General features: G+C 46.5%; 1 protein-coding gene across 1 annotated transcript in view; it reads left to right on the top strand.

Moving 5' to 3' along the window:
• Positions 1-27185, top strand: part of ADAMTS7 (ADAM metallopeptidase with thrombospondin type 1 motif 7) — a 240528-nt gene that overhangs the window by 25367 nt on the left and 187976 nt on the right. Inside the window, exon 2 of the mRNA XM_077472765.1 lies at positions 20309-20664. Within this exon, the coding sequence (XP_077328891.1) occupies positions 20309-20664 (356 nt within the window). The remainder of the gene's footprint in view (positions 1-20308; positions 20665-27185) is intronic.

Below are 27185 nucleotides of genomic sequence, written 5' to 3'. Positions count from 1 at the left end.
TAATGGGTGAGAGGGGGACCAATGTAATGGTAGTGGGTAATAAAGTGGAGTCATCCATCTTATCCGAGGTACTGATGTGTTTCCCTGAAGCCTCTGGATAGGCAAGTAATGCCTGTGGAACTTCCTCAGGACCAGGATGTTCAATTGTCACATGGTGCACGATGTTCATATTATGCCATTAATAAATCCTATTCCTTTATCTTTCCCTTTCATTTCCTCTTCCTTTTCTCCCATTTTCCCTTCCCCTTCCCTTTCTTTACCTTTTCCTTTCCCTTCTTTTATTTTCCTTCTTTCCCTCTTCCTTTATTTTCCCTTTTCTCTCCTTTCTTTTCCCTTTTCCTTCCTTCCCCCTTCCTTTCTTTTCCCTTTCCTTCCTTCCCTCTTCCTTTCTTTTCCCTTTTTATTCCTTCCCTCTCCCTTCCTTTCCTTTTTTCTTTGCATCCCTCTTCCTTTCTTTTCCATTTCCTTCCCTCCCTCTTCCTTTCTTCTTTCCTATCCTTTTACTTCTTTCCCTCTTCCTTTCTTTTCCATTTTCCTTCCTTCCTTCCCTCCTCCTTTCTTTTCCATTTTCCTTCCCTCCCTCTCCCTTCCCCTATCCCTTTCCTTCCTTCCTCCTTCATTTCCATTTTAATTACATCCCTCTTCCTTTCTTTTGCCTTTCCTTCCTTCCCTCTTCCCTTCTTTTCCCTTTTCCTTCCCTCCCCCTCCCTATCCTTTTACTTCTTCCCCCTTCCTTTCTTTTCCATTTCCTTCCTTCTCTCCTCCTTTCTTTCCCTTTTCTTTCCTTCCCCCCTTCCTTTCTTTTCCCTTTTCTTTCCTTCCCCCTTCCTTTATTTTCCCTTTTTCCTCCCTTCCCTCTTCCTTTCTTTTCCCTTCCCCTTCCTTCCCTATTCCTTTTCCTTATCCTTCCTTCTCTCTTCCTTTCTTTTCCTCCCTCCCTCTTCCTTTATTTTCACGTTTTCTTCTTTCCTCCCCTCTTCTTTATCTGTCCCTTCCTTTCCTTTTCCTTCTTTCCCTCTTCCTTTCATTTCCCCTTTACCTTCCTTCCCTCTTCCTATCTTTTCCACTTTACTTCCTTCCCTCCTCCTTTCCATTTTCCTTCCTTCCCTCTTCCTTTCCCTTCCTTTCCTTTTTCCTTCATTTCCTCTTCCTTTCTTTTCCCTTTTCCATATTTCTCTCTTCCTATTTTTCCCTTTCCTTCTGTCCCTCTTCCTTTCTTTTTACATTTCCTTCCTTCCCTCTTCCTTTTCCCTTTTCTTTGCATCCCTCTTCCTTTCTCTTCCCTTTCCTTCCTTCCCTCTTCCTTTCTTTTCCCTTTTCTTTCCCTCCCTCTCCCTTTTCCCTTTCCTATCCTTTTACTTCTTTCCCTCTTCCTTTCTTTTCCATTTTCCTTCCTTCCCTCCTCGTTTCTTTTCAATTTTCCTTCCTTCTCAACTCCTTTCTTTTCCCTTTTCTTTCTTTCCCCCTTCCTTTCTTTTTGATTTCCCTCCTTTTCCCCTTCCTTTATTTTCCCTTTTCCTTCCTTCCTTTACTGTCCCTTATCCTTCCTCCCCTCTTCCTTTATTTTGACTTTTCTTTCTTTCCTCCCCTCTTCCTTATCCTTCCCTTCCTTTCCCTTTCCTTCTTTCCCTCTTCATGTAATTTTCATTTACCTTCCTTTTACTTCCTTTCTTTTCCCCTTTACTTCCTTCCCTCCTCCTTTCCTTCCTTTCCCCTTTGCTTCCTTTCCTTCATTCCCTCTTCCTTTCTTTTCCCTTTTCCTTCCTTCTCTCTTCCTATTTTTTCCTTTCCTTCTGTCCCTCTTCCTTTCTTTTACCTTTTTCCTTCCTTCCCTCTTAATTTATTTTCCTTTTCTTCACTCTTCATTTATTTTCCTTTTTTCCTTCCCTCCCTCTTCCTTTTCATTTTCTTTCCTTCCCTCTTTATTTCTTTTCCTTTTTCCTTCCTTCCCTCTTTCTTTCATTTCCCTGTTCCTTCCTTTTTTCTCTTTTCCTTTCCTCCTCCCTTCCTTGCCATGTGCTGTAGGGATTATCATCGCATGGCCAATCCAGTGCTTTGTTTCCATTGTGCCCTCTGCACCTTCCAGTGCCCCATGTCGGAGGCCCGAGGACAGGGAAGACACAACACTGACTTCATGCTGATTGGGAAAGTTTAGTTCCACTTTAAGGAATTGTCTATGTGGCAGCGCCGGAATCTCTCGCTTTTCCTGATTTTACCCAATCCGTCTAGATTATTGTCTGTTCTGTAATCACTTTTGTTCTTTCGGGAATGAGATCAATTCCGGGATTGTGTGACGCTTCCTTTGGCTCTGTGGTCACAAAGGAGCCCCTCTTGTGTGGGCCGCGTCCTCGCTGTGTGGTTCACCACAAGCGGAGCGCTGTCTCCCGTCTACCCTGCATACGCGCCGTTCTTTCTTAAAGCGCTACTAAACCCAAAAAAACAAAATTGTCATTTTTTTTGCATCCCTAAATGCAGCGTCTGCATTCGTTTTCCTTTTTCTTTTCTCTTGCAAAGTGTGAGAACGTTCACAAAAAAATGCGGACGAACACAGCCCGATTTTGTGCGCATTCTCAATACGCTCATTTTGTTTTGCTTAACACTTTAAAACTATAAATAAATGATAATAATAATAATAATTATAATAAATGATATCTCCTCCTACCTGAGACACTTGGCACCCACCTGTCCGCAATGTGCTGCGGGCGAGCGGCTGCTTTAGGCAGAGCGACGTCCCCCGTACCTTGCCGCCTACTTCTGGATTTAGGACGCATGCATGTGGGGTCCTGTCAGCAAGTCTGGCCAAAGAATCCCGGGCAGGACCTGCTGTATGGTGGTGTCCAATCACAGCCCAGAGCCCTGTGTTGTTTACAACACTGAGATCTGTACAGAGCAGGCCTGAGAGACCGAGAGACCGAGAGGCAGCACACACATTGCACATTGTTAGGCACAAATTTAACCCCTTGATATAGATGTTTAACCCTTTCCCAGCCAGCGTCATTAGTACAGTGATAGTGTATAGTAATATCCAGGGCTTTTTTTCTAGACAATAGGTGCAGGAACTCCCCTTTTCCGAGTCACCCCTTTTCCCTGCCCCTACTCACCTCCGAGCACCGTCCCTTGGTTCCATCCCCTACCCCCCTCTGAGCACCGTCCCTTGGTTCCATCCCCTACCTACCTCCGAGCACCGTCCCTTGGTTCCATCCCCTACCTACCTCCGAGCACCGTCCCTTGGTTCCATCCCCTACCCCCCTCCGAGCACCGTCCCTTGGTTCCATCCCCTACCTACCTCCGAGCACCGTCCCTTGGTTCCATCCCCTACCCCCCTCCAAGCACCGTCCCTTGGTTCCATCCTCTACCTACCTCCGAGCACCGTCCCTTGGTTCCATCCCCTACCTACCTCCGAGCACCGTCCCTTGGTTCCATCCCCTACCCCCCTCCGAGCACCGTCCCTTGGTTCCATCCCCTACCTACCTCCGAGCACCGTCCCTTGGTTCCATCCCCTACCCCCCACCGAGCACCGTCCCTTGGTTCCATCCCCTACCTACCTCCGAGCACCGTCCCTTGGTTCCATCCCCTACCCCCCTCCAAGCACCGTCCCTTGGTTCCATCCTCTACCTACCTCCGAGCACCGTCCCTTGGTTCCATCCCCTACCTACCTCTGAGCACCGTCCCTTGGTTCCATCCCCTAACCCCTCCAAGCACCGTCCCTTGGTTCCATCCCCTACCTACCTCCGAGCACCGTCCCTTGGTTCCATCCCCTACCCCCCTCCGAGCACCGTCCCTTGGTTCCATCCCCTACCCCCCTCCGAGCACCGTCCCTTGGTTCCATCCCCTACCCCCCTCCGAGCACCGTCCCTTGGTTCCATCCCCTACCCCCCTCCGAGCACCGTCCCTTGGTTCCATCCTCTACCTACCTCTGAGCACCGTCCCTTGGTTCCATCCCCTACCTACCTCCGAGCACCGTCCCTTGGTTCCATCCCCTACCCCCCTCCAAGCACCGTCCCTTGGTTCCATCCCCTACCCCCCTCCAAGCACCGTCCCTTGGTTCCATCCCCTACCTACCTCCGAGCACCGTCCCTTGGTTCCATCCCCTACCCCCCTCCAAGCACCGTCCCTTGGTCCCATCCCCTACCCCCCTCCAAGCACCGTCTCTTGGTTCCATCCCCTACCTACCTCCGAGCACCGTCCCTTGGTTCCATCCCCTACCCCCCTCCAAGCACCGTCCCTTGGTTCCATCCCCTACCCCCCTCCAAGCACCGTCCCTTGGTTCCATCCCCTACCCCCCTCCAAGCACCGTCCCTTGGTTCCATCCCCTACCTACCTCCGAGCACCGTCCCTTGGTTCCATCCTCTACCCACCTCCCTGTACCAACCCTTTTAGACAATACAGAGCCAAGTATCATTTTGTGATGCTAAGTAATTTGTATGTAATTTGGTAATGATATCAAGAAAAGCAGTAAAATAGATCCCCTTCAGCCAGCAACAATAGATCCCCCTAACAACAATGCACCACGCACAACAAAATCCCCCCCAGCAACAATAGACTCCCGGCAGCATCAACAGATCTCCGCATAGCCAGCATTAATAGACTCTCTGGCAGCCATCAACAATAGACCCCTCCCCCCAACAGTAGATCTCCTTCGGCAACAACTGACCCCCCCAGCAACATAAGACCCACCCCCAGCAACAATAGGTCCCCCACCAGCAACAATAGACCTCCTCAGCAACAATAGACCCCCCCCCCCTGCAAAAATAGATCCCCCAGCAGTGAGCATCAATACCCTGCAGCACGCCCCAGCACCCCTTACCATTATATACAGTCAGTCCAGGAGGTGCCGGAAACTGCATTCCCCCCGCGTTCCCACTGAAAAAAAAAGCCCTGATAATATCACTGATCTCTGTACAGTGGAACCTTGGTTTACGAGTAACGTGGTTAACGAGCGTTTTGAAAGACGAGCGACTTGACTATGTTTGTGAGTGTTGTCTCGCAAAATTAGCAGAATTCGGGGACACTCGGAACGGTATGGAAATACTCGGAATCACTCGGTGATGCATGGAAACACTCAGAAATACTCCGTTCCCTAGTTTTTCCGAGTTCAGCCGAATATTTCTGAGGCTCTCCGGCGCCCCCCCTCCAACCTCTGGCCACATGCAGTATTGCATGCAATAGAAGTCACAAATAGAGATTTATTTTGGTGGTATTTGATCACCTCTGTGGTTCTTATTTTTTGCGCTAAAAAAAAAGCGACAATTTTGAAAAAGAAAACCCATTATTTTTTACTATATAAAATAAATATTCCCAAAAAAAATATATAAAAAAAAAAAAGTTTTTTTTTCCTCCATTTAGGCTTATACGTATTCTTCTACATATTTTTGGTAAAAAGAAAAATCACAATAAGCGCTTATTGATTGGTTTGCGGAAAAGTTATAGCGTCTACAAAATAGGGGATAGTTTTATGTCATCTTTATTAATCTTTTTTTTTTTTTACTAGTAATGGCGGCGATCAGCAATTTTTATCATGACTGCGACATTATGGCGGACACGTTGGACAATTGTTACACATTTTTGGGACCATTGGTATTAATACAGCAATCAATGCTAAAAAATTGCATGGTTTACTGTAAAAATTTGACTGGCAGTGAAGGGGTTAACCACTAGGTGGCGCTGTAGGTGTTAAGTGCGTCCTAGGGAGTGATTCTAACTGGGGGAGGGGCTGTGTGTGACACCTCACTGATCACTGCTTCCAATCACAGGGGGCTGTGATCAGTGTCATTAGGCAGAACGGGAATATGCTTGTTTACATTAGCATTGCCCTGTTCTTCCTCACAGTGAGACGCTCGCGGGTAACCCCGCGGACATCGGGTCCATGGAACCCGTGGTTAAGGATCTCTTGGCGGCACGCGCACGCCCACAGGCCGCCTCTTAAAGAGCAAGATACAGGTATGTTAATCTGCCTGTACATGCCCTTCTGCCACAGTATATCTGTGTGAGTCGGTCGGGAAGTGGCTAATATAGGGGGGGTCAACAATGCCAAGAGTTGGTGAAAGCAGGGGTCCGTCATCTGGATATAATTCCAAAATCATCCGGATTATTCTTCTGGAGCTCCTGCAGCAAAGGCCATATGACTTAATTGGTCACCATTAATAAAGCAACCAATTTTTGGTCCAAGAAATCCTCCTCCTCCTCCTCCTCCTGTCCCTGGACTTGACTTGGGTCAAAGCAATAACTCCAAGGCCAATAATAAATAACACGTTATCTCCTCCGATTCCGCAACATGTCTGGTTGGCGAACGGCCGTTCGGAAACTAACTGAAAAGCGCGAATCAACACTCACCAAATTTCTACTAGCACAAAATTTGCAGAAGGAGCCCAAAGGGTGGCCCTAAAGAGCTGAAAAACCACGTAGTATGTCACTACGTTCGTGTTTGTCGCCCGACAATTCCTTGCCGTTTGTATGCAAGACAAGTTCCTGGCCAATGCCCTTCGGACAAAAGTCCGAGGTTTTGTCTGCGGAAAAGCCGATCGCGTGTGCGAGGCCTGAGACTGGGATGTCATTAAAGTTCATGTCTGTGTAAAGGCAGGCGGTCCCAATACTTTTGGTCATATAGTGTATGTGAACAGTCACTATAGAAATATGGGGGATTTTACTGGTTGAGAGATTTAGCCCGGGTTCACACCGAGCTGCGGGAATGTAGACATTGCGAGCTCAGCGGAACTCGCGCGATTTCACTCCCGCGTGCCGGTCCCGATTTCGGCCTGCAAAATTTCAGAGGCATCTGTGCAGGTTTCAAAAGTGTTCTGTTGGGTTGAGGTCAGGACTCTGTGCAGGCCAGCCAAGTTCCTCCACCCCAAAACTCGCTCATCCGTGTCTTTATGGACCTTGCTTTGTGCACGGATGTCAACGTAAGTCGCGGCCCGAAAAATCGCAAAAAATAGTAGTACAGAAACGACTTTTTGAAACCGGCGCCACGCCGCAAATGCAGCGTCGCACCGATTAGGGCGGTGCCATTGCTGGCAATTGCTGCCGATTTTGACGTGTCCAATCGCATGTCAAATCGTAGCAATGTGAACCAGGGCTTAGAGATTCGTAGCGTTGAGCTCCCCGCCCCCCCCCCCCCCCCCCAGGTGTGAATGGTGCCTGAATGCTGAGTGCAGTCCTGGCAGCGGATAACATATTCATCTATTATCACGCTGATTGTGATGCTTCGCTGGGATTTCCGTAAGTCGTTGTTTTTGTGACTCATAAGAAGAGGAGATTAGTGGGGCTTCCTTGTTTTCTGTAACGTTCGTCCGGCAGCGGCGGCGATCCCGGGCCAGGATTCACAGGAACTTTTTATTAGCGTATTATGGATGGCTCAGTTTTTCCTCCGTAAAATCGCAAGGATTTTTTTTTTTCCATTTCCCTTGTTAGCGATTTGAACTGGACGTCAGCCCGCAGCCTTTGTAGTGCACGCATTTCCAATGCTGGGATAACAACGTTCAGCCCTTCCCCCGCTCACATCCAATTAGCACTGCTATGGCTGTAATCACCACCGTCCAGTCTGCAGCTGCTCCACATCTGGACAAGAGATGAGCCAGCTGACCGAATGTATCTAGAGTCCACGTGTTGGAAGTCGAATGATAAACAAAGTCCGTAGAAGAGAACACCAATGTGCGACACCTCTTCAGTGCCTGAACTCTTCTGCCATGTTTATGCAAAAAAAAACAGGCAGTTGAGTTGTGTTTTTACTGCCCCCCTTCCCCCCCCAAAGCTGCAAATCAGCCAGGGCCGTCTTTAATATTGATTGGACCCTGGGCAAAAATTTTCTTAGGCCCCCCCCCCCCCCCCATGCAATTTCGCTCTCCGCCTTCTCTGAGACATACAATAAATAGCAGCAAGACTTAAAATCAGTTTACTGTATCAGATCAGGCAGCGATTGTGATTGGTTGCCAGAGGTTACAGTGTATCATTGCGGCTTACTGACTGGTTGCTAGAGGTTACAGCACTCCTTAAGGCTCACTGATTAGTTGCTAGAGGTTACAGCACATTTCTGCTTGTTGATTGGCTGCTAGAGATTACTGTACAGTAATACTGCTCACTGGTTGCTATAGGCTACAGCACATCTTCTCCTCACTGCAGGGGGGCATGATATACCTATGAATGCTGCCTTTATTTACATATCAATGTCGTTGGCCTCAGCTATTTATTTATGCATGTGACTGCTATTTACATATGAATGCCAATATTTATAGGTAAACACAGGGTCTGCAGGTGAGTCATCTGTACATAACAATAGGGCAGAGCTTGGCAGCATTAGTAGCAGCACAGGACTAAAACTTCAAGGGAATGTAAACTGGGATGGTTGGAAACAATGACAGGGCCCTGGGCAGCTGCCCCTTTTGCCCTGCCTTAAAGACGGCCCTGAAATCAGCCCAATGGGGTTCTGCACATGCCAGGACCACGATGCTTTGCATGGGTAGCACTTTCGCCTAGCAGTAAAAAGGGTCGCTGGTTCGAATCCCAACCACGACACCATCTGCTTGGAGTTTGCATGTTCTCCCTGTGCCTACGTGGGTTTCCTCCGGGTGCTCCTGTTTCCTCTCACACTCCAAAGACATGCATGTAGGTTAATTGGCTTCTGTCCAAATTGTCCCTAGTATGTATGAATGTGAGTTAGGGACCTTAGATTGTAAGCTCCTCGAGGGTAGGGACTGATGTGAATGTAAAATGTATATGTAAAGCGCTACGTAAATTGATGGCTATATAAGTAACTGAAATAAAAATAAATAATAATAATAATAATAATCACGGCGCTGCAAAAATGATCCGCTCCCTTCCCTCCGTCCCCTGCCCCCCGTCCCCTGCCCTCCGTCCCCTGCCCTCCGTCCCCTGCCCTCCGTGTCCCATGCATTGCAGTGGTTCAGGCTTTTTGAGATTTAGGCTTGATTCACACTAATGCATTTTTGATGCTTTTTTGCAGACAGTTTTTTTTTTTTAACATGGGTTTCTACGGAACACGTTCACATCAATGCGTTTTTGTGCCTCTGCGTGTTTTTGGAAAGGGTCGGGGACTTTTCTTTTTTTTTTTCTCTTCTTCTTTTACATCCACTATATATAGCTGGTTGCTAAGGAGCGGGCTGGGAAGCCGGTGAGTCATCAGCTGGCAGCGGTCTTCTCCGCTGCCAGCTGAATGTAAAAAAAAATTGCAACACCCCCCCCAAATACCACACCAGACTGAAGGTATGGATTAGGAGGAGACACCCCCACACAAAAATCATGGGGTCCCTCCCATGTGCACTGTGGGCGCACGGACACCGCCCCTCCCATCCATGCCCCACCCATCCATGCGACACCCATCCATGCGCCTGGCCCCTTTCAGGAATGCCAGACGCATGCATTCCTAGGATGGGGGGCGGGAGGGGGTGGTACTTTTTGAAGCAACTGATCAGAGGCAGAGGCTCTAATAGGCTTCAAAATAGGGTGGGCTCGGAGCGCAGAGAGTGCGCCCTGATCCCACCCAATTGTGGAGGCAGGGCGTGCGGGGGGGGGGGGGGGGGGGGTTGTGCTGCCAGAGCTGTGAGTCCCATGAGTGGGGGGATCGGTGGGCTCAAGTGGCTGCATTTGATGGGCACAAGTGGCTGCATTTGATGGGCAAAGGTGGCTGCGTTTGATGGGCAAAGGTGGCTGCGTTTGATGGGCAAAGGTGGCTGCGTTTGATGGGCACAAGTGGCTGCATATACTGGGCACAAGTGGCTGCGTTTGATGGGCACAAGTGGCTGCGTTTGATGGGCACAAGTGGCTGCATTTTATAGGCACAAGTGACTGCATATACTGGGCCCAATTGGCTGCATATACTGGGCACAAGTGGCTGCATTTGATGAGCACAAGTGGCTGCATTTGATGGGCACAAGTGGCTGCATTTGATGGGCACAAGTGGCTGCGTTTGATGGGCACAAGTGGCTGCATTTGATGGGCACAAGTGGCTGCATATACTGGGCACAAGTGGCTGCAAATACTGGGCACAAGTGGCTGCAAATACTGGGCACAAGTGGCTGTGTTTGATGGGCACAGGTGGCTGCAGTTGATGGGCACAGGTGGCTGCATTTGATGGGCACAGGTGGCTGCATTTGATGGGTACAATTGGCTGCAATTGATGGGGGGGTTCAGTATTTTTCAGTTTTTTTACGCCCCAAAATTTTTTGCCACCAGCTGCCACTGGCTGAGGGCATTCGGCCTGGTATAGTTTGGGGGGGGGGGGGGCCTTGCTCGTTCCCTCCCTTTCATGACCTAACGGGCTGCATGCTTGAATAAGGGTCTGGTATGGATTTTGGGGGGAACCCTTGGCATTTTTAAAAAAAAATTTGGCGTGGGGTTGTCCACTCCAAATCCATACCAGACCCTTCAGTTCTGTATGGTATTTGGGGGAGGGGGGGACAATGCCGTTTTATTTTTGTGAAATGTTTTAGCTGGCAATATCTTTTTTTTTTTACATTCAGCTGTCAATGGTGAAGCCCGCTGACAGCTGATGACTCATCAGTTGTTAGGGAAGCGGTGGCTGGCTTCCCGACCCGCTCCTTAGCAACCGGCTATACAAAGTACATTTTAAATGTAACTGCCTACTCCCAAACTGTCATTTGAAGTAAAACACACAGCCAAGTATTATTCTACACTATTTTTTTATTGTGCATTAAAAAGAAAGAAAACAAATAAAATTAGACATGATATCTGCCAATAGAACTTAACCAAAAAGTGCATTCTATGCATCCAATAATATAGAAAATATACCAAATCAAATCATTATTATTCAACCAAAAAATAAAATTTAAAAGCCTCATGCATGTGTCCTGCTTCTTAATATAGGGGGTCACCAATGCCAAGAGTTGGTGAAAGCAGGGGTCCGTCATCCGGAGATAATTCCGAAAAGCATCCGGATTATTCTCCTGGAGCTCCCGCAGCAAAGGCATATGACATAATTGGTCACCATTAATAAAGCAACCAATTTTTGGTCCAAGAAATCCTCCTCCTCCTTCTGTTCCTGGACTGGACTTGGGTCAAAGCAATAACTCCAAGGAGGCCAATAATAAATAAAACGTTATTTCCTCTGATTCTGTAGTATGGCTTTTTGACGAACGGCCGTTCAGAAACGAACTGAAAAGTGCAAAATGAAAAGCGTGAAATGAAAAGCACGAATCAACACTCGCCAAACTTCTACTCTAAATTAGCAGAAGGAGCCCAAAGGGTGGCGCTAAAGAGCTGAAAAACCACATAGTGCGTCACTACGTTCGTGTTTGTTGGCCGACAATTCCTTGCCGTTTGTATGCAAGACAAATTTCTGGCCAACGCCCTTCAGACAAAAGTCCAAAGCTTTGTCTGCAGAAAATCGGCATAAAGCCTGGTACACACAATCAGATTTTCAGCAGGGAATTGTGTGATGACAGACTGTTGGCCTAAAATCCGACCATTAGTACGCTCCATCAAACAACTGTTGGGTGGCAGGCTAGTAAATTTTCGGCGGACAGCGGTCTGTTGTCAGATTTTCGTACCGTGCGTACACAAGTCCATCACACAAAAATCCAAAGTACAAACATGCATGCTCAGAATCAATGCTCACCAAACGAGACATTAGCAGAAGGTACTCAAAGGGGTGGCGCTCAAGAGCTGAAATTCCTCGTATTACGTCACTACGTTCGTGTTTGTTGGCCAACAATTGTGTACCGTTAGTATGGAAGACAAGTTCCCGGCACACGACCTTCGGACAAAAGTCTGACGCTTTGTTGGCCAACAATCTGATCGTGTGCACGAGGCGTAAGGCTCCATCCCCACCTATGCAGTTTGCTTTTGAGCATTTCTGCAATGCTTTTTTTTTTTTTTTTATACCGTGATTTTACTGCGTTTTTGTCGCAATTTGCTTTTTTTTATGCTTTTTTTTGGAAAATTTGTTGCTGGCCAGATTAAAAAGCGCAAAATGCTAATTGTGGCAAGATCACGGTAAAAAAAAACGCACTACATGCTTTTCTCTGCAGCTTCTCCACTGAAGTCTATTGAACCAAAAAAGGAAAAAAAAAAATAAATAAAAATCACAGTTTTGCGTTAAAAAAAAAAAGTCCCTGACCCTTTCCAACAACGTAGAGGTGCAAAAATGCATTGAGGCGAGCACGTCCCGTAGGAACCCATGTTAAAAATGATGTCCTGCGTTTCTGCAAAGAGCAATAAAAAACACATTGGTGTGAGTTGGATTATGGGTAATTAAGGGTTGGGTCCTGCAGATGAAACGAAGCACATTGACTGTATATAATCTTCCCCTCCCCCCCCCTTTTTTTTTCCTTTTAACATTTTGCAATACATGACATTTAAATCTGGCTTCACTTACCGATTTTCAGCCATATGATAGTACTGGAGGTCATGAAATCTGTAGGATCGAGCATCACCTGGAATGTCCAAGGGGGTTCCTCAGATCCCTGGAGAGACAACTCAGCAAGTCTTTCCTTGAAGTGTTTATGCAAGATATTCAATTCACCCCAGCCAAACCCTGTGTCCCCACTGGACAGATTATCCATGATTTCCTGTCCCTCTAACCCAGGGCTGCTGTTGGAAATCATGGGGCTCCATATACAGCCTACCTGACAGCCCCCTCCCCCCCAGCCAGAAGTGTCTGAGGACATAGCTTTTATTAATCCCCTTTTTTTTGCAGCCTCAGTTACAAAGATGAATGAATTGGAAGCGCTCTGAAGCTTCTTGCTCATTCACAAACGGAAGCATAGTTAAAACGTGCCTGACCCCACAAATCCGCTTCTGGAAGAATGGTGAAACATTCCCATAGACACATCTCCTAAGCCTTGTGGACGGCCTTCCCAGAAGAGTTGAAGCTGTTATAGCTGCAAAAGGTTGGATACACTCAATATTGAACCCTACGGACTAAGACTTGGATGTCATTAAAGTTCATGTGCGTGTAAAAGCAGGCGTCCCAATAGTTCTGACAATATAGTGTATGTGAACCCAGCCTCGCGTATTCATTCATGTCACAGTATGATGACATGAGATGACTAGAGTTGCCACCTCATCCCTTTAAAGTGGTTGTAAACCCTTACAAACCACTTTGACCTACAGGTAAGCCTAGATTAAGGCTTACCTGTAGGTCCAAGCAATATCTCCTAAACCTATATGGTTTAGGAGATATTTGCCCGAAAATGGGCACCGCTGTCTACGGCGCATGCGCCGTAGACAGCGGCGCGCAGGCGCACTAAACGCGGCAAGTCCAAGAATGGAGCTGCCTAATTTGTCGACTCCCGTGCGCATGCGCGGGAGTGACGTCATTGCGGCTTCGCTGAATGACAGCGGCGGAGCTGCGAGACGCGACTCCCGTGCGCATGCGCGGTAGTGACGTCATTGCGGCTTCGCCGCTGTCATTCGGCGGAGCTGCGAGACGCCACCAGCAAGATGGATGCGGCGGACTTCAGGGGACAGCGGCGACTTCGCTGGCTCCTGTGTCAGGTAAATGACACATAATGAGCTACTATGCGATGCGATGCGATGCGATGCGATGCACAGTAGTCCATTATGCTTTACCTTTGCAGGGAAAAAAAGAGGAAGTAAACCCATCAGGGTTTACTTCCTCTTTAAACCCCAAAGACTCATGAATTACACAGGTTCTGAAGGCTAATTTAATGCAGATAAGGCACCAAGTGAGTTTAATTTCCACCTTAATCGGCCTCAGAACCTGTGTAATTAATATGTGTTCGGGTTTAAAGGGATGACGTGGATACCCTAGAGATGACCCTGATGGGTTTTACTTTCTCTTTGTCTCCCTGCAAAGGTAAAGCATAATGGGCTATTATGCATCGCATAGTAGCCCATTATGTGTCACTTACCTGACACAGGAGCCAGCGATGCCGCCGATGTCCCCTCTTCCACGAAGCGTCCATCTTCCTTCCGGGTATCACAGCTCCGGTGCTGTGATTGGCCGGAGCCACGATGACGTCACTCCCGCGCATCGCCATAGACAGCGGTGCCTGTCTTTTGCAAATATCTCCTAAACCGTGTAGGTTTAGGAGATATTTCTTGCACCTACTGGTAAACCTTAATCTAGGCTTATCTGTAGGTCAAAGTGGTCTGTATGGGTTTACAACCACTTTAATCAGCCTCAGAACCTGAGTAATTCATATGTGTTCGGGTTTAAAGGAATGACGTGGAAACCCTAGAGATTACCTCGATGATAGGACTATCAGATGAACATTTTAGACCACCACCTTGATGTTCTCCTAGGGTAATGGAGTTAGAGTTGCCACCTCATCCTTTTAAACCCGAACACATATGAATTACACGGGTTCTGAAGGCTAATTTAATGCAGATAAGGCACCAAGTGAGTTTAATTTCTACCTTAATTGGCCTCAGAACCTGAATAATTCATATGTGTTCGGGTTTAAAGGAATGACGTGGAAACCCTAGAGATGACCCTGATGATAGGACTATCAGGTGAACATTTTAGACCACCACCTTGACGTTCTCCTAGGGCAGTGATGGCGAACCTTGGCACCCCAGATGTTTTGGAACTACATTTCCCATGATTCTCATGCACTCTGCAGTGTAGTCGAGCATCATGGGAAATGTAGTTCCAAAACATCTGGGGTGCCGAGGTTCGCCATCACTGTCCTAGGGTAATGGAGTTAGAGTTGCCACCTCATCCCTTTAAACCCGAACACATATGAATTACACGGGTTCTGAAGGATAATTTAATGCAGATAAGGCAACAAGTGAGCTTAATTACCACCTTAATCAGCCACAGAACCTCTGTAATTAATGTGTTCGGGTTTAAAGGAATGTCATGGAAACCCTAGAGATGACCCTGATGATAGGACTATCAGATGACATTTTAGACCATCACCTTGATGTTCTCCTTGGTATAATGGAGTTAGAGTTGCCACCTCATCCCTTTAAACCCAAATACATATGAATTACACGGGTTCTGAAGGCTAATTTAATGCAGATAAGGTACCAAGTGAGTTTAATTACCACCTTAATCAGCCACAGAACCTCTGTAATTATTATGTGTTCGGGTTTAAAGGAATGACGTGGAAACCCTAGAGATGACCCCGATGATAGGACTATCAGATGACATTTTAGACCACCACCTTGATGTTCTCCTAGGGTAACGGAGTAAGGCCCCTTTCACACGGGCGGCTGTTCTGCCGCAGTTTATCATGTTTATTTTTTTCTGCAAAATTCAAGGCTCCAGACACAGCGATCAGCTGCGTTTGCACAGTGCGATTACCTGCGTTTACGTGCGTTTTTTATGCGGTTGCGTTTAACTGCAGTTTTATTCCCATAGCAACCCTTTTATTTATTTATGTTTTTGTTCCCTGGAATGTACCCATGATGCATTGCGGTCCTCTGTATTTCAAACCTGTTTCTTTGTTCTCTGGCTGAGTGTGTGTTTGGAGTTTTGCAGGGAGAGGAGTGTTAGGTTTTGTGCCAGAGTTTTTTGAAAAAATGAATGCAAATATGGGTAGTTTGCTTGCAATGCTCATTTTGCTGATGATGAGGATGAAGACCAGAAGAGCGATCCAGAGTAGGCGACGTCCTCGTCGTTACTGGGTCCATCCCTTAACGTCCCAACGCCTATCGATCGGCTACTGCTGGCCGCAGTTGACACAAAAGACTGCGATTACCTGCGGTTATGTTCTTATAGCTGCGCTACATCGCACCTGAACGCATACAATTCTATTTTTTTCTATTCGCACCGAACCGCACGTAACGAAATCGCAGTTAAACGCTGTGTGTGAACAGGGCCATAGGAAAGCATTGTGTGCCTTTTGGCTGCGGTGGAAAACTAGAAAATCCGCAGCAAAAAGCACCATTCTATCCGCCCGTGTGAAAGGGGCCTTATGCCCCGTACACACGACCGGACTTTTCAACATCAAAAGTCTGACGGAATGATTCCGGCAGACTATTCGATCGTGTGTGGGGGCTGCAACGGACTGTTTGATTCACAAAAGTCTGACAGACTTTAGAAATGGAACATGCTTCAAATTTTTCCGCCAGAACTCTGCCGGACCCAGAAATCCGCTCGTGTGTGTGCTAGTCTGACGGACTAAAACCGACGCTTAGGGCAGCTATTGGCTACTGGCTATGAACTTCCTTATTCTAGTCCAGTCGTACGTCATCACGTTCGAATCCGTGTGATTGTGTGTGGCCAAGTCCGTTCATTCGGAAAGTCCGTCAGAACTCCGTCAGAACTCCGTCAGAACTCCGTCGAAAGTCTGCCGGACTTAAGTCCTGTCGTGCGTACGCGGCATTAGAGTTGCTGATGTGAACATAGACATGCTCAGTCATAAGGTTCTAGTGTGGACATTTATGTGCTCCTTACTCAGCTGTTTCCTAATTCTTGCCATCTGATAACGAATGTCTAGCTATCTGAGGATAGCCTGAGGACTTCAGGCTTGACTGACAAAGTTTGTAACTTCACCGCAGCCAGCTGTGTATTTTCCAGGGTGTAGAAATATCCCGGGGAAAGTCAACATTCATTTGTCTTGCTGAGCGCCTTTGTCTATACAGAATGTAGTGATGTGCACATGTGAGCTGGGACCTCATGGGCTGCCGCTTGTTTTGTCATCTGATCTTATATTAAATGGTCTTTAGCAAGTTTTTTTTTTTTTTTTTTTCTAATTTTCTATACATATCTTCCTTCCTGGAGAAGAAAAAAAACGACATGTTGATGATTCACGAATGCCCAGACAACGCCCAATAAAAGATGGGCGTTGTTTTAATTTATGATAAATATTTTTATCCAGATGGAATTTGCTGGGAATTTTTGATTAGCGAGTTGCATGAGGAGGTAAACTTACAAAAACGTTTGGTTGAGGGAGCTTGTGCAAATAAAACAGGACGGCACAATCTCCAAAGGTCAGTATTTAAAGAGCATAGGGAATTAGAAAACGTCTCAGCACCATGGGCATCCCAAGGTACCAGAAAACATAACAAGCATAGGCTATCCCCGAGTTTCCCACAAGAGAAGACACAGGAGTAAGGGGGCGGGCGGGGGGGGGGGGGGGCGAATTTTTAAACGTGCCACCGCCAATAGTAGACAAGATAAAGATATGTTTAAAAAAGAAGTGCGTCATGAACATGGGGAAATGTCTGGTGCATATTTAGCTTTGGGTATCCCGCGGATAATGCACGTGCCACACGTTGGGGGCAATAGTCAGAGCGGAACCATCTACCTGCACACATATATAACCGCCACCTTGGCTTGTTTGGTGTCGCCATTGCCGCTTTTGTGGCTGTCCCTGCGACTTTTTGTGTCTCTTCTTTAGCTATAAATATGGCTGACACAACTTTTGACCTACATTTGTTGATTGGAGGTATTCCATCTAAGGCTTTGACCACGTTCCCGTTTTACCGCTCTGCTCCGGTCTGTTGGCCCTCGATGCGGGCTTCTTTTTTAGTCAGATATAATTACCATAAAAATACAATTTTTGGGGTATAATTATGGTAAATCAGCCTTTGTATCCGCATTTTTTGGGTTAATATGTTACGTGAAGCTCAAGTGGATCCTGAAGAAGCCCAATTTGGGCAAAATGCGTAGATTCCACCACCATCCTGGGTTCTGTCTATGGCAAATTTGGCAGCACTGTACACGTTTTTAGAATGTCTTCTTACACTTTTTTTTATGGATTTTCTTTTTAAACTTTAAAAAGTCTTGGACACCCATAAACAATTTATAACTGTGTGTGATCTGTGGATCATTTATGCCCATACCCAACTTCCATCTGGGAGACTAAATTCTGTATACTTTATACCTATAATGAGTATTAATGATAGGAATAATCCCTCATCATTTGTGTCAGTTCAAGGAATAATGTGCCATTGTTTATATCAGTGGGAGGAATTATGCTCCATCGTTGGTGTCAGTGGAAAGAATAGCATCCCATCAATGGTGTCAGTGGGAGGAATTGTGTCACATTATTGGTGTCAGTGGGAGAAATAGTGTCCCATAATTGGTGTCAGTGGCAGGAATAGAGGTCCATCATTGGTGTCAGTGGGAGGAATAATGTCCTATCATTGGTGTCAGTGGCAGGAATAGTGCCCTATCATTGGTGTCAGTGGGAGGAATAGTGTCCCATCATTGGTGTCAGTGGGTGGAATAGAGCCCCATCATTAGTGTCAGTGGGTGGAATAGAGCCCCATCATTGGTGTCAGTGGGAGGAATAGTGTCCCATCATTTGTATCAGTGGGAGGAATAGTGCCCCCATCATTGGTGTCAGTGGGAGGAATAGTGCCCCATCATTGGTGTCAGTGGGAGGAATAGAGCCCCATCATTGGTTTCAGTGGGAGGAATAGTGTCCCATCATTGGTGTTAGTGGGAGGAATAGAGCCCCATCATTGGTGTCAGTGGGAGGAATAGTGCCCCATCATTGGTGTCAGTGGGAGGAATAGTGCCCCATCATTGGTTTCAGTGGGAGGAATAGTGCCCCATCATTGGTTTCAGTGGGAGGAATAGTGTCCCATCATTGGTGTCAGTGGGAGGAATAGTGCCCCATCATTGGTGTCAGTGGGAGGAATAGACCCCTATCATTGGTGTCAGTGGGAGGAACAGTGCCCTATCATTGGTATCAGTGGGAGGAATAGTGCTCCGTCATTGGTATCAGTGGAAGGAATAGTGCCCCATCATTGGTGTCAGTGGGAGCAATAGTGCCCCATCATTGGTATCAGAGGAAGGAATAGTGCCCCATCATTGGTGTCAGTGGGAGGAATAGTGCCCCATCATTGGTGTCAGTGGGAGGAATAGTGTCCCATCATTGGTGTCAGTGGGAGGAATAGACCCCTATCATTGGTGTCAGTGGGAGGAATAGAGCCCCATCATTGGTTTCAGTGGGAGGAATAGTGTCCCATCATTGGTGTTAGTGGGAGGAATAGAGCCCCATCATTGGTGTCAGTGGGAGGAATAGTGCCCCATCATTGGTGTCAGTGGGAGGAATAGTGCCCCATCATTGGTTTCAGTGGGAGGAATAGTGTCCCATCATTGGTGTCAGTGGGAGGAATAGTGCCCCATCATTGGTGTCAGTGGGAGGAATAGACCCCTATCATTGGTGTCAGTGGGAGGAACAGTGCCCTATCATTGGTATCAGTGGGAGGAATAGTGCTCCGTCATTGGTATCAGTGGAAGGAATAGTGCCCCATCATTGGTGTCAGTGGGAGCAATAGTGCCCCATCATTGGTATCAGAGGAAGGAATAGTGCCCCATCATTGGTGTCAGTGGGAGGAATAGTGCCCCATCATTGGTGTCAGTGGGAGGAATAGTGTCCCATCATTGGTGTCAGTGGGAGGAATAGTGCCCCATCATTGGTTTCAGTGGGAGGAATAGTGTCCCATCATTGGTGTCAGTTGGAGGAATAGTGCCCCATCATTGGTGTCAGTGGGAGGAATAGACCCCTATCATTGGTGTCAGTGGGAGGAACAGTGCCCTATCATTGGTATCAGTGGGAGGAATAGTGCTCCGTCATTGGTATCAGTGGAAGGAATAGTGCCCCATCATTGGTGTCAGTGGGAGGAATAGTGCCCCATCATTGGTATCAGTGGGAGGAATAGTGCCCCATCATTGGTGTCAGTGGGAGGAATAGTGCCCCATCATTGGTGTCAGTGGGAGGAATAGTGCCCCATCATTGGTGTCAGTGGGAGGAATAGTGCCCCATCATTGGTGTCAGTGGGAGGAATAGTGCCCCATCATTGGTGTCAGTGGGAGGAATAGTGCCCCATCATTGGTGTCAGTGGGAGGAATAGTGTCCCATCATTGGTGTCAGTGGGAGGAATAGTGTCCCATCATTGGTGTCAGTGGGAGGAATAGACCCCTATCATTGGTGTCAGTGGGAGGAATAGACCCTTATCATTGGTGTCAGTGGGAGGAATAGACCCCCATCATTGGTGTCAGTGGGAGGAATAGACCCCTATCATTGGTATCAGTGGGAGGAATAGTGCCCCATCACTGACCTAATGTGGCCAGATGGCAATATTTGGACCACATCACTGCCCGAAATAAGGCCATTAGGTCAGTGATGTCACCAGCATCCCCGTTCCTCAGCCTTGTGTAAGAAAAGGCCAGAGAATGCAGTAACCACATCTAAGGACTTTTACGCTGCAGTATATTTTATGAGGGGCGTCTTCAAAAAGTTTAAAAAAAAGTGCATAAACATTTTAAGAACCCTGATATTTTTTGCTTTTGGATTTAGATTAAACCATATTAAATTCACAATTGTAACATTTTGAGAAGAGCAAGGCGTTGAATACCTTTGCAACTCTATCTGCCTATTTAATCCATGTTGTCTTCTCATTACAGATCTCCCTCTCGGCTTTTCTCTGGATTCAGACATTGTTCATCCTGTCAGGGTGGATGAACACGGCTCTTTCCTGACCTTTGACCTAATTCCCCGCAACTTGCAGAAAAGAGACGCATCTTCCGGCTCGCTGCCCACCACTTATTACGGGATCAGATACCAAGGAGTGGAGCTGACCTTCAACCTCAGCCAGAACCACCAGCTTTTGGCTCCCGGCTATGTGAGCGAATGGCGCAGTGGAGGCCTCAACGAGACGAGAGTTTTCAGCCGACCTTCTGGCTCATGCCACATGCTGGGGGCGGTTCAGGCACACCACCAGCTTGTTGGCAATGCCGCCATTAGTATCTGCAGTGGACTGGTAAGGACCAATCAGTTTTCTCCTTTTTAACAATTGTGATCATAATAGCGTTTATCACAGAGGTATACCGCCATAGGAAATGGAGTCACATGTGCTGGTATTGAATTTTTACTGAAATATTAGCTATATTGTGAACGATCATAGAAAAGATACATGAGCGTATGAAGATAGGTTTCCGGGAGATGTTCCAAATTTTAACTTCTTTGGTCCTTGTATTTCTAGCTTCCAACTTTTGAGGATATATCTACTTTAACTACTTGCCATTAAAGTGGTTGTAAACCCTCCCCCACAACTTTGTCCCATGTAAATCAGCATACAAACCCCTAATGAACACTGCTTGTAGATATCTCCTTACTTGCTTAGTATTGTTGTAATCCTTGTTGCTCTGTAGAATGAAGTCACTGAGCATGCCCAGATCTCCCCTCTCTATGTCTTATCTATCTGTTATTAGGACTTCCTATGGCACAACACTGAACTCTGCTAATCACTCAGAGCTTCCTCCTACACACCATGTGACCTCACATACAGTCTAAACTTGGCCATTACTGCAGTCTTTTCAGCTGAAGCGGATAAGTCTGACATTGGCACAAGTAAATATGAAATAAACAAGTAAGCTATGAACAGGTAAGCAGGGTTGCCATAGAAACGTTGGATTGAGAAGGAGGCTTGGTTAACAGTACAGGAAGTGCTCAATGTAAGGGCGGAAATACACTCCACTGTGGACTCAGAAAACAATACTTAAGATGGTGCTGCCTAACCCCTGGAAACAAGTTTTTTTTTTTAAAGTTTCTTTAAACAGTAAGTAATAAGCGATTTGGCCTGGATTACAGGGGCTATAGTCTGATAATGACTTATTATAATGGACTAAATGAAAAGAAGCATCAGAGTGGGAGAGTTTACTTCCTCTTTAATAGTCTGTATATTAAACGGCCTGGACTCCGTGCTGTTTTATTTTGGCCAGCACTTCGCGTTTCAGTAAAAGTGATCCAGGAGGCTGCAGAACCAAATGATCACTTTTACGGTACTAAGAAGGTGGTGTCACCCCCCCCCCCCCCCCCCCAATGCTGCCACTTGCCGTGGTTCACAAGCTGTCCTGCTGCTTGGAAAGCCCAGGACCACAGTAAATTGAATCAGGATGGAAAGCAGAAACAGATCAGGGAACATCGGTTCCCTGATCTACTGGATACAATGATCCTGGCAGTGCTCAGCCCTGAACATTTCCGGGTTCAGAGCTGTCCAACTCGTGGTTGAAAATCCAGCAGTGGTGTTCAACCCATATGGGGTGCAGGTGTGCCACCCGCCTAGTCTATGTGCCCGGCCCCTGATCTACATGCAGGGCGCCGGACGCATGAATTTCAATGGGGTTTTTTTTTTATTAGTTTCAAAAAAGGGTGGGCTCGGGGCGCAAAGCACTGCGCCCTGAGCCCACCCAGTTGTGTGACAATAGCAAATTAATATTCATTATTGTCTTCCTGATTCTTCTCCCTGCCAATCAGGAAGCGGGTCCTGGGACCTGATTGACCGAGAGCAGAAGGGATTGTATTGGCTGCCAAGGAGGAAGCTGTTGAGGAGGAGGGGACGCAGGGGAAGCCGCTGAGGAGGAGACGCAGGGGAATCCACAGAGGAGAAGATGTAGGGGAAGCTGTCAAGGAGAAGATGTAGGGGAAGCTGTCGAGGAGGAGATGCAGGGGAAGCTGTCAAGGAGGAGATGCAGGGGAAGCTGTTGAGGAGGAGATGCAGGGGAAGCTGTCAAGGAGGAGACGCAGGGGAATCCGCAGAGGAGAAGATGTAGGGGAAGCTGTCGAGGAGGAGACGCAGGGGAAGCTGACGAGGAGGAGACGCAGGGGAATCTGTCGAGGAGGAGACGCGGGGGAATCTGTCGAGGAGGAGACGCGGGGGAAGCTGCCGAGGAGGAGACGCGGGGGAAGCTGTCGAGGAGGAGACGCGGGGGAAGCTGCCGAGGAGGAGACGCGGGGGAAGCTGCCGAGGAGGAGACGCGGGGGAAGCTGCCGAGGAGGAGACGCGGGGGAAGCTGCCGAGGAGGAGACGCGGGGGAAGCTGCCGAGGAGGAGACGCGGGGGAAGCTGCCGAGGAGGAGACGCGGGGGAAGCCACCGAGGAGGAGACGCCGAGGAGGAGACGCCGAGGAGGAGACGCCGAGAAGGAGATGCCGAGAAGGAGACGCCGAGGAGGAGACACCGAGGAGGAGACAGTAGTAGTAGTGTTTGCCAATCCCCCAACTGACTGACCAAACAGGGGGTGGGGGGTTTGACTGACTGACGGACCAACTGACCATGGGGGGGGGGTGTGGCGGGTGGTTTGCTTGCTGCCCTCCAAAATGGAGCACCGGCCACCACTGAAATCAGGGGAAGCAACGGGGGTCTAATAGACTCCTAATGACTCTTCAAAAAGAGTCACCTGCCCATGCTATCACACGTGAAAGCAATGAATTGAAATGAAAATAAAATGTAAAAAGGGTAAATTATAATAAACTAGATAAAAATTAAAAAGCAACCCCTTCACCTTGCACACAAATGCGAAGGCAAAAGAGCCTGTACATGTATGTAAACAGCAATTGTGGCACACGTGTGAAGTATCATCGTGATCATCAGAGTGAGAGCAGTAATTCTAGGGCCATCATTCACAGTTAACTCCCATAAACTGATGACTTGTAAAGGTTTTGGACAATTTCGAGTACTGTCGTTTTTTTTTGCCCATTTCACAAGGCAAGTGCAATTTTAAGGCTTGACATGTTTGGTATCTATTTACTACATGCAACCCCATATTTTATATTTTTCCAAAAATTTGGCATTTATATTGTGTTTGTGTGCACTAAAATTTATTTGAGTTTTTTTTGGTTTCGTTTTTTCTGAAAGCATAAAGCTGATAAACAATCGTACAAATATTGTGAAAAATTGTAACTGCAACCGTTTTATTCTACAGGTCCTCTGCTTTAAGAAAACATATAATTGTTTGGGGATTTCAAGAAATTTTCTAGCGCAAATGGCAGATTTTACCATGTGCGTTAAAAATTTTCAAAAATTCAGACGAGGTAGTCAATATTAACCAGTTTACACCGAACGCGTTCATGCGCCGCAATGCCTGGGGTTGGTAGATAAGTCTCCCAATTATTGGATGCATAGCGCTTACGCCAATGAGAGCCCTGCCTGCCGACACCTGATTGTCAGTAGTTTAGTGTGATTTGCTGGTGGCAGCTCCGTCACAATTCTGGGTGTACCGATGAAGCATGCCCCATAACAAGACAACGAGGCGTATATAAGGTGGCTGGGCATTAAGGACCACCCACCCTGCCACCACACTTAAAGCACTGTCATAACAGGTTTAAAGGGTGGCATGGATGGAGGGAAGTACGTGAAGGTACACTGAAGATCCATTTACAGTGCCTTGAAAAAGTATTCATACCCCTTGAAATTTTCTACATTTTGTCATGTTACATAGTAGGTGAGGTAGAAAAAAGACACAAGTCCATCAAGTCCAACCTATGTGTGTGATCATATGTCAGTATTACATTGTATATCCCTGTATGTTGCGGTCCTGCTACACTTGCCTCATACATACCATAGGATTTTCCGACAACAAAATCCTGGATTTCTTTTTTCCGACGGATGTTGGCTCAAACTTGTCTTGCATACACACGGTCGCACAAATGTTGTCGGAAATTCCGAACATCAAGAACGCGGTGACATACAACGAGCCTGAGAAAATATAAGTGCAATAGCCAATGCGGCTCTTCTGCTTGATTCTGAGCATGTGTGGAACTTTGTGCGTCGGACTTGTGTACACACGATCGGAATTTCCGACAACTGATTTTGTTGTCTGAAAATTTGAGAGCCAGCTCTCAAACATTTGTTGTCAAAATTTACGACAACAAATGTTCGATGGAGGCTACACACAGTCAGACTTTCGGACAACAGGCTCACATCCAACATTTGTTGTTGGAAAATCCGATTGTGTGTACAGGGCATAATGCCCTGTACACGCAGTCGGACATTCCGACGACAAAATACGATTGTTCAGAACGAGGTGATGTGCAACGCGAATGACGGGACTATAAAGAGGTCAGTAGCCAATAGCATTCATCTCATAATTTATTCTGAGCATGCATGGCACTTTGTGTGTCGGAATTGTCTACACGCAATCATAATTTAAACGATCGAATTTTGTTGTGGGAAAATTTTAGAACACGATCTCAAACTTTGTGTGTTGGAAATTCCGACTGGAAAAGTCAGGTGGAGCCCACAAACACGATCGGAATTTCCAACAACACAGTCCGATCGCACATTTACCGTCAGAAAGAGTCGACCCTCTGTATAAGGCATTAGAGGCTCCTCTTTTCTCTTTTATACTCTGGAGCTCCTGCTGGATTTTGCTTCTAATCCCCTTGTGGAGGCTTCCATTAGTGGATGGACATTTTATGGTTACACAATCTGATCACATAACTATAATCTTTTTATATGGACTATTAACTGAAGGACTTATCAATAAATGGTTGTGGAACGAATCATCTGAGTTTCCATTATTTCTTATGGGGAAATTCGCTTTGATATACAAGTGCTTTGGATTACAAGCATGTTTCTGTAACGAATCACGCCGCGTACACACGATTGAAATTTCAGCCATTTCCGATAGAAAGTTTTTCCGTCTGGAAAATTGAGAACATGCTATCCATTTTTGGCTGGCGGAAATTCGGAGCAGCTAAATTCCGATGGAGCGTACACACGGTCGTATTTTCCGATGAAAAGCTCTCATCTGTCTTTTTCTGGCCGGAATTCCGATTGTGTGCATTAGAGCTGCACGATTCTGGACAAAAGGAGAATCACGATTTTTTTTGCTTAGAATAAAAAGATCACGATTCTCGCGATGTCAAATCTTTCACATTATACAAAACGAAAATGGGCTAACTTTCCTTTATTTTAATTTTTTTTTCATTAAAGTAATTTTTTCCCCCAAAAAAAAGCATTTATAAGACCGCTGCGCAAATACAGTGTGACATAAAATATTACAACAACCACCATTTAAAAAAATATATATATATAATGTTTAGGGGTTATAAGTAATTTTCTAGCAAAAAAAATTTATTTACTTGAAAGCAACAAATGTCAGAAAAAGGTGTTTGGGTCCTTTCACACGGGGCGGATCAGTTCTGATCCGCCCCGTGGATGTCCGTTTACTCAGCGGGGATCACTCCGTCGATCCCCGCTGAGCAGGGAGATGACAGCTCCGTCTCTGCACACTGCGCAGGGACGGACCTGTCACAGCGCCGCTCTCCCCTATGGGAGATCGGATGACGACGGACCGCAGTGCCCGTCGTCACCCGATCCGATCCGCAGACGGATGGAAAAATAGCTTTTTCCTCCGTCACACTTTTTCGGATCGGAGCGGGTCGGATGTCAGCGGACATGTCACCGCTGACATCCGACGCTCCATAGACCTCTATGGAGCACCCGTTCAGGTCCGCCTAAAAAACTGACAGGCGGGCCTGAACGGGACGTCGGTGTGAAAGAGGCCTTAAAGTGCTTAAACTTTTTTCACTTACGCACAAAGTCTATTCTATTGACAAATTGTTACAATGTTTATACTTAAGTTCAACTGATAAAGAATGTTCTGATTCTTGGTACATTGTCCAGTTTTTTTCTTCCTTTCTTTTGAGGGCTGTGGCTTCAGAAGAGCCGAGAGAATGCTTTGTATAGAAAGAATCGTGAAACACTTTAAGTCAAGATCGGCGATAACGATTCTTGACGATTAATTGTGCAGCTCTACTATGCGGTGGTGTGATCTATGCTCATTAGCTAGTATAGATTATGGAATGTTTATGCGGTGGTGTGAATGAGCCCCCTACATTTCTACACTTTTATGCTTCTACCTTTTTTTACGGTTTTACACTTCTACGGTTTTACACTTTTGCGTTTCTACGCCTTTACGCTTCTACACTAATACGCTTTTATGCTTGTACGCTTCTACGGTTTTACGCTTTTGCGCTTCTAAGCTTCTACTTTTACGCTTCTACACTTCTACTTTTACACTTTTACGCTTTTACGCTTCTACGCTTTTATGCTTGTACGCTTCTACGGTTTTACGCTTCTACTTTTACGCTTCTACGCTTCTAATTTTACACTTTTACACTTTTACGCTCCTACGCTTCTATGCTAATACGCTTTTATGCTTGTACGTTTCTACGGTTTTACGCTTTTGCGCTTCTACTTTTACGCTTCTACGCTTCTACTTTTACGCTTCTACGCTTCTACTTTTATGCTTTTACGCTTTTACGCTCCTACGCTTTTACGCTTCTACGCTAATACGCTTTTATGCTTGTACGCTTCTACGGTTTTACGCTTCTACTTTTACGCCTCTAATTTTACACTTTTACGCTCCTACGCTTTTATGCTTGTATGCTTCTACGGTTTTACGCTTTTTTACGCTTCTACTTTTACGATTCTACTTTTACGCTTCTACACTTCTACTTTTACACTTTTACGCTTTTACACTTTTACTTTTACACTT

Source organism: Lithobates pipiens, unplaced genomic scaffold (genome assembly GCF_037356315.1).
Source record: "Lithobates pipiens isolate NorthernLeopardFrog02 unplaced genomic scaffold, aLitPip1_a1.2 Scaffold_8, whole genome shotgun sequence".
Lineage (NCBI taxonomy): Eukaryota > Metazoa > Chordata > Amphibia > Anura > Ranidae > Lithobates > Lithobates pipiens.
The sequence above is the reverse complement of the archived record's forward strand: the minus strand, read 5'-3'. Positions and strand labels throughout refer to the sequence as shown.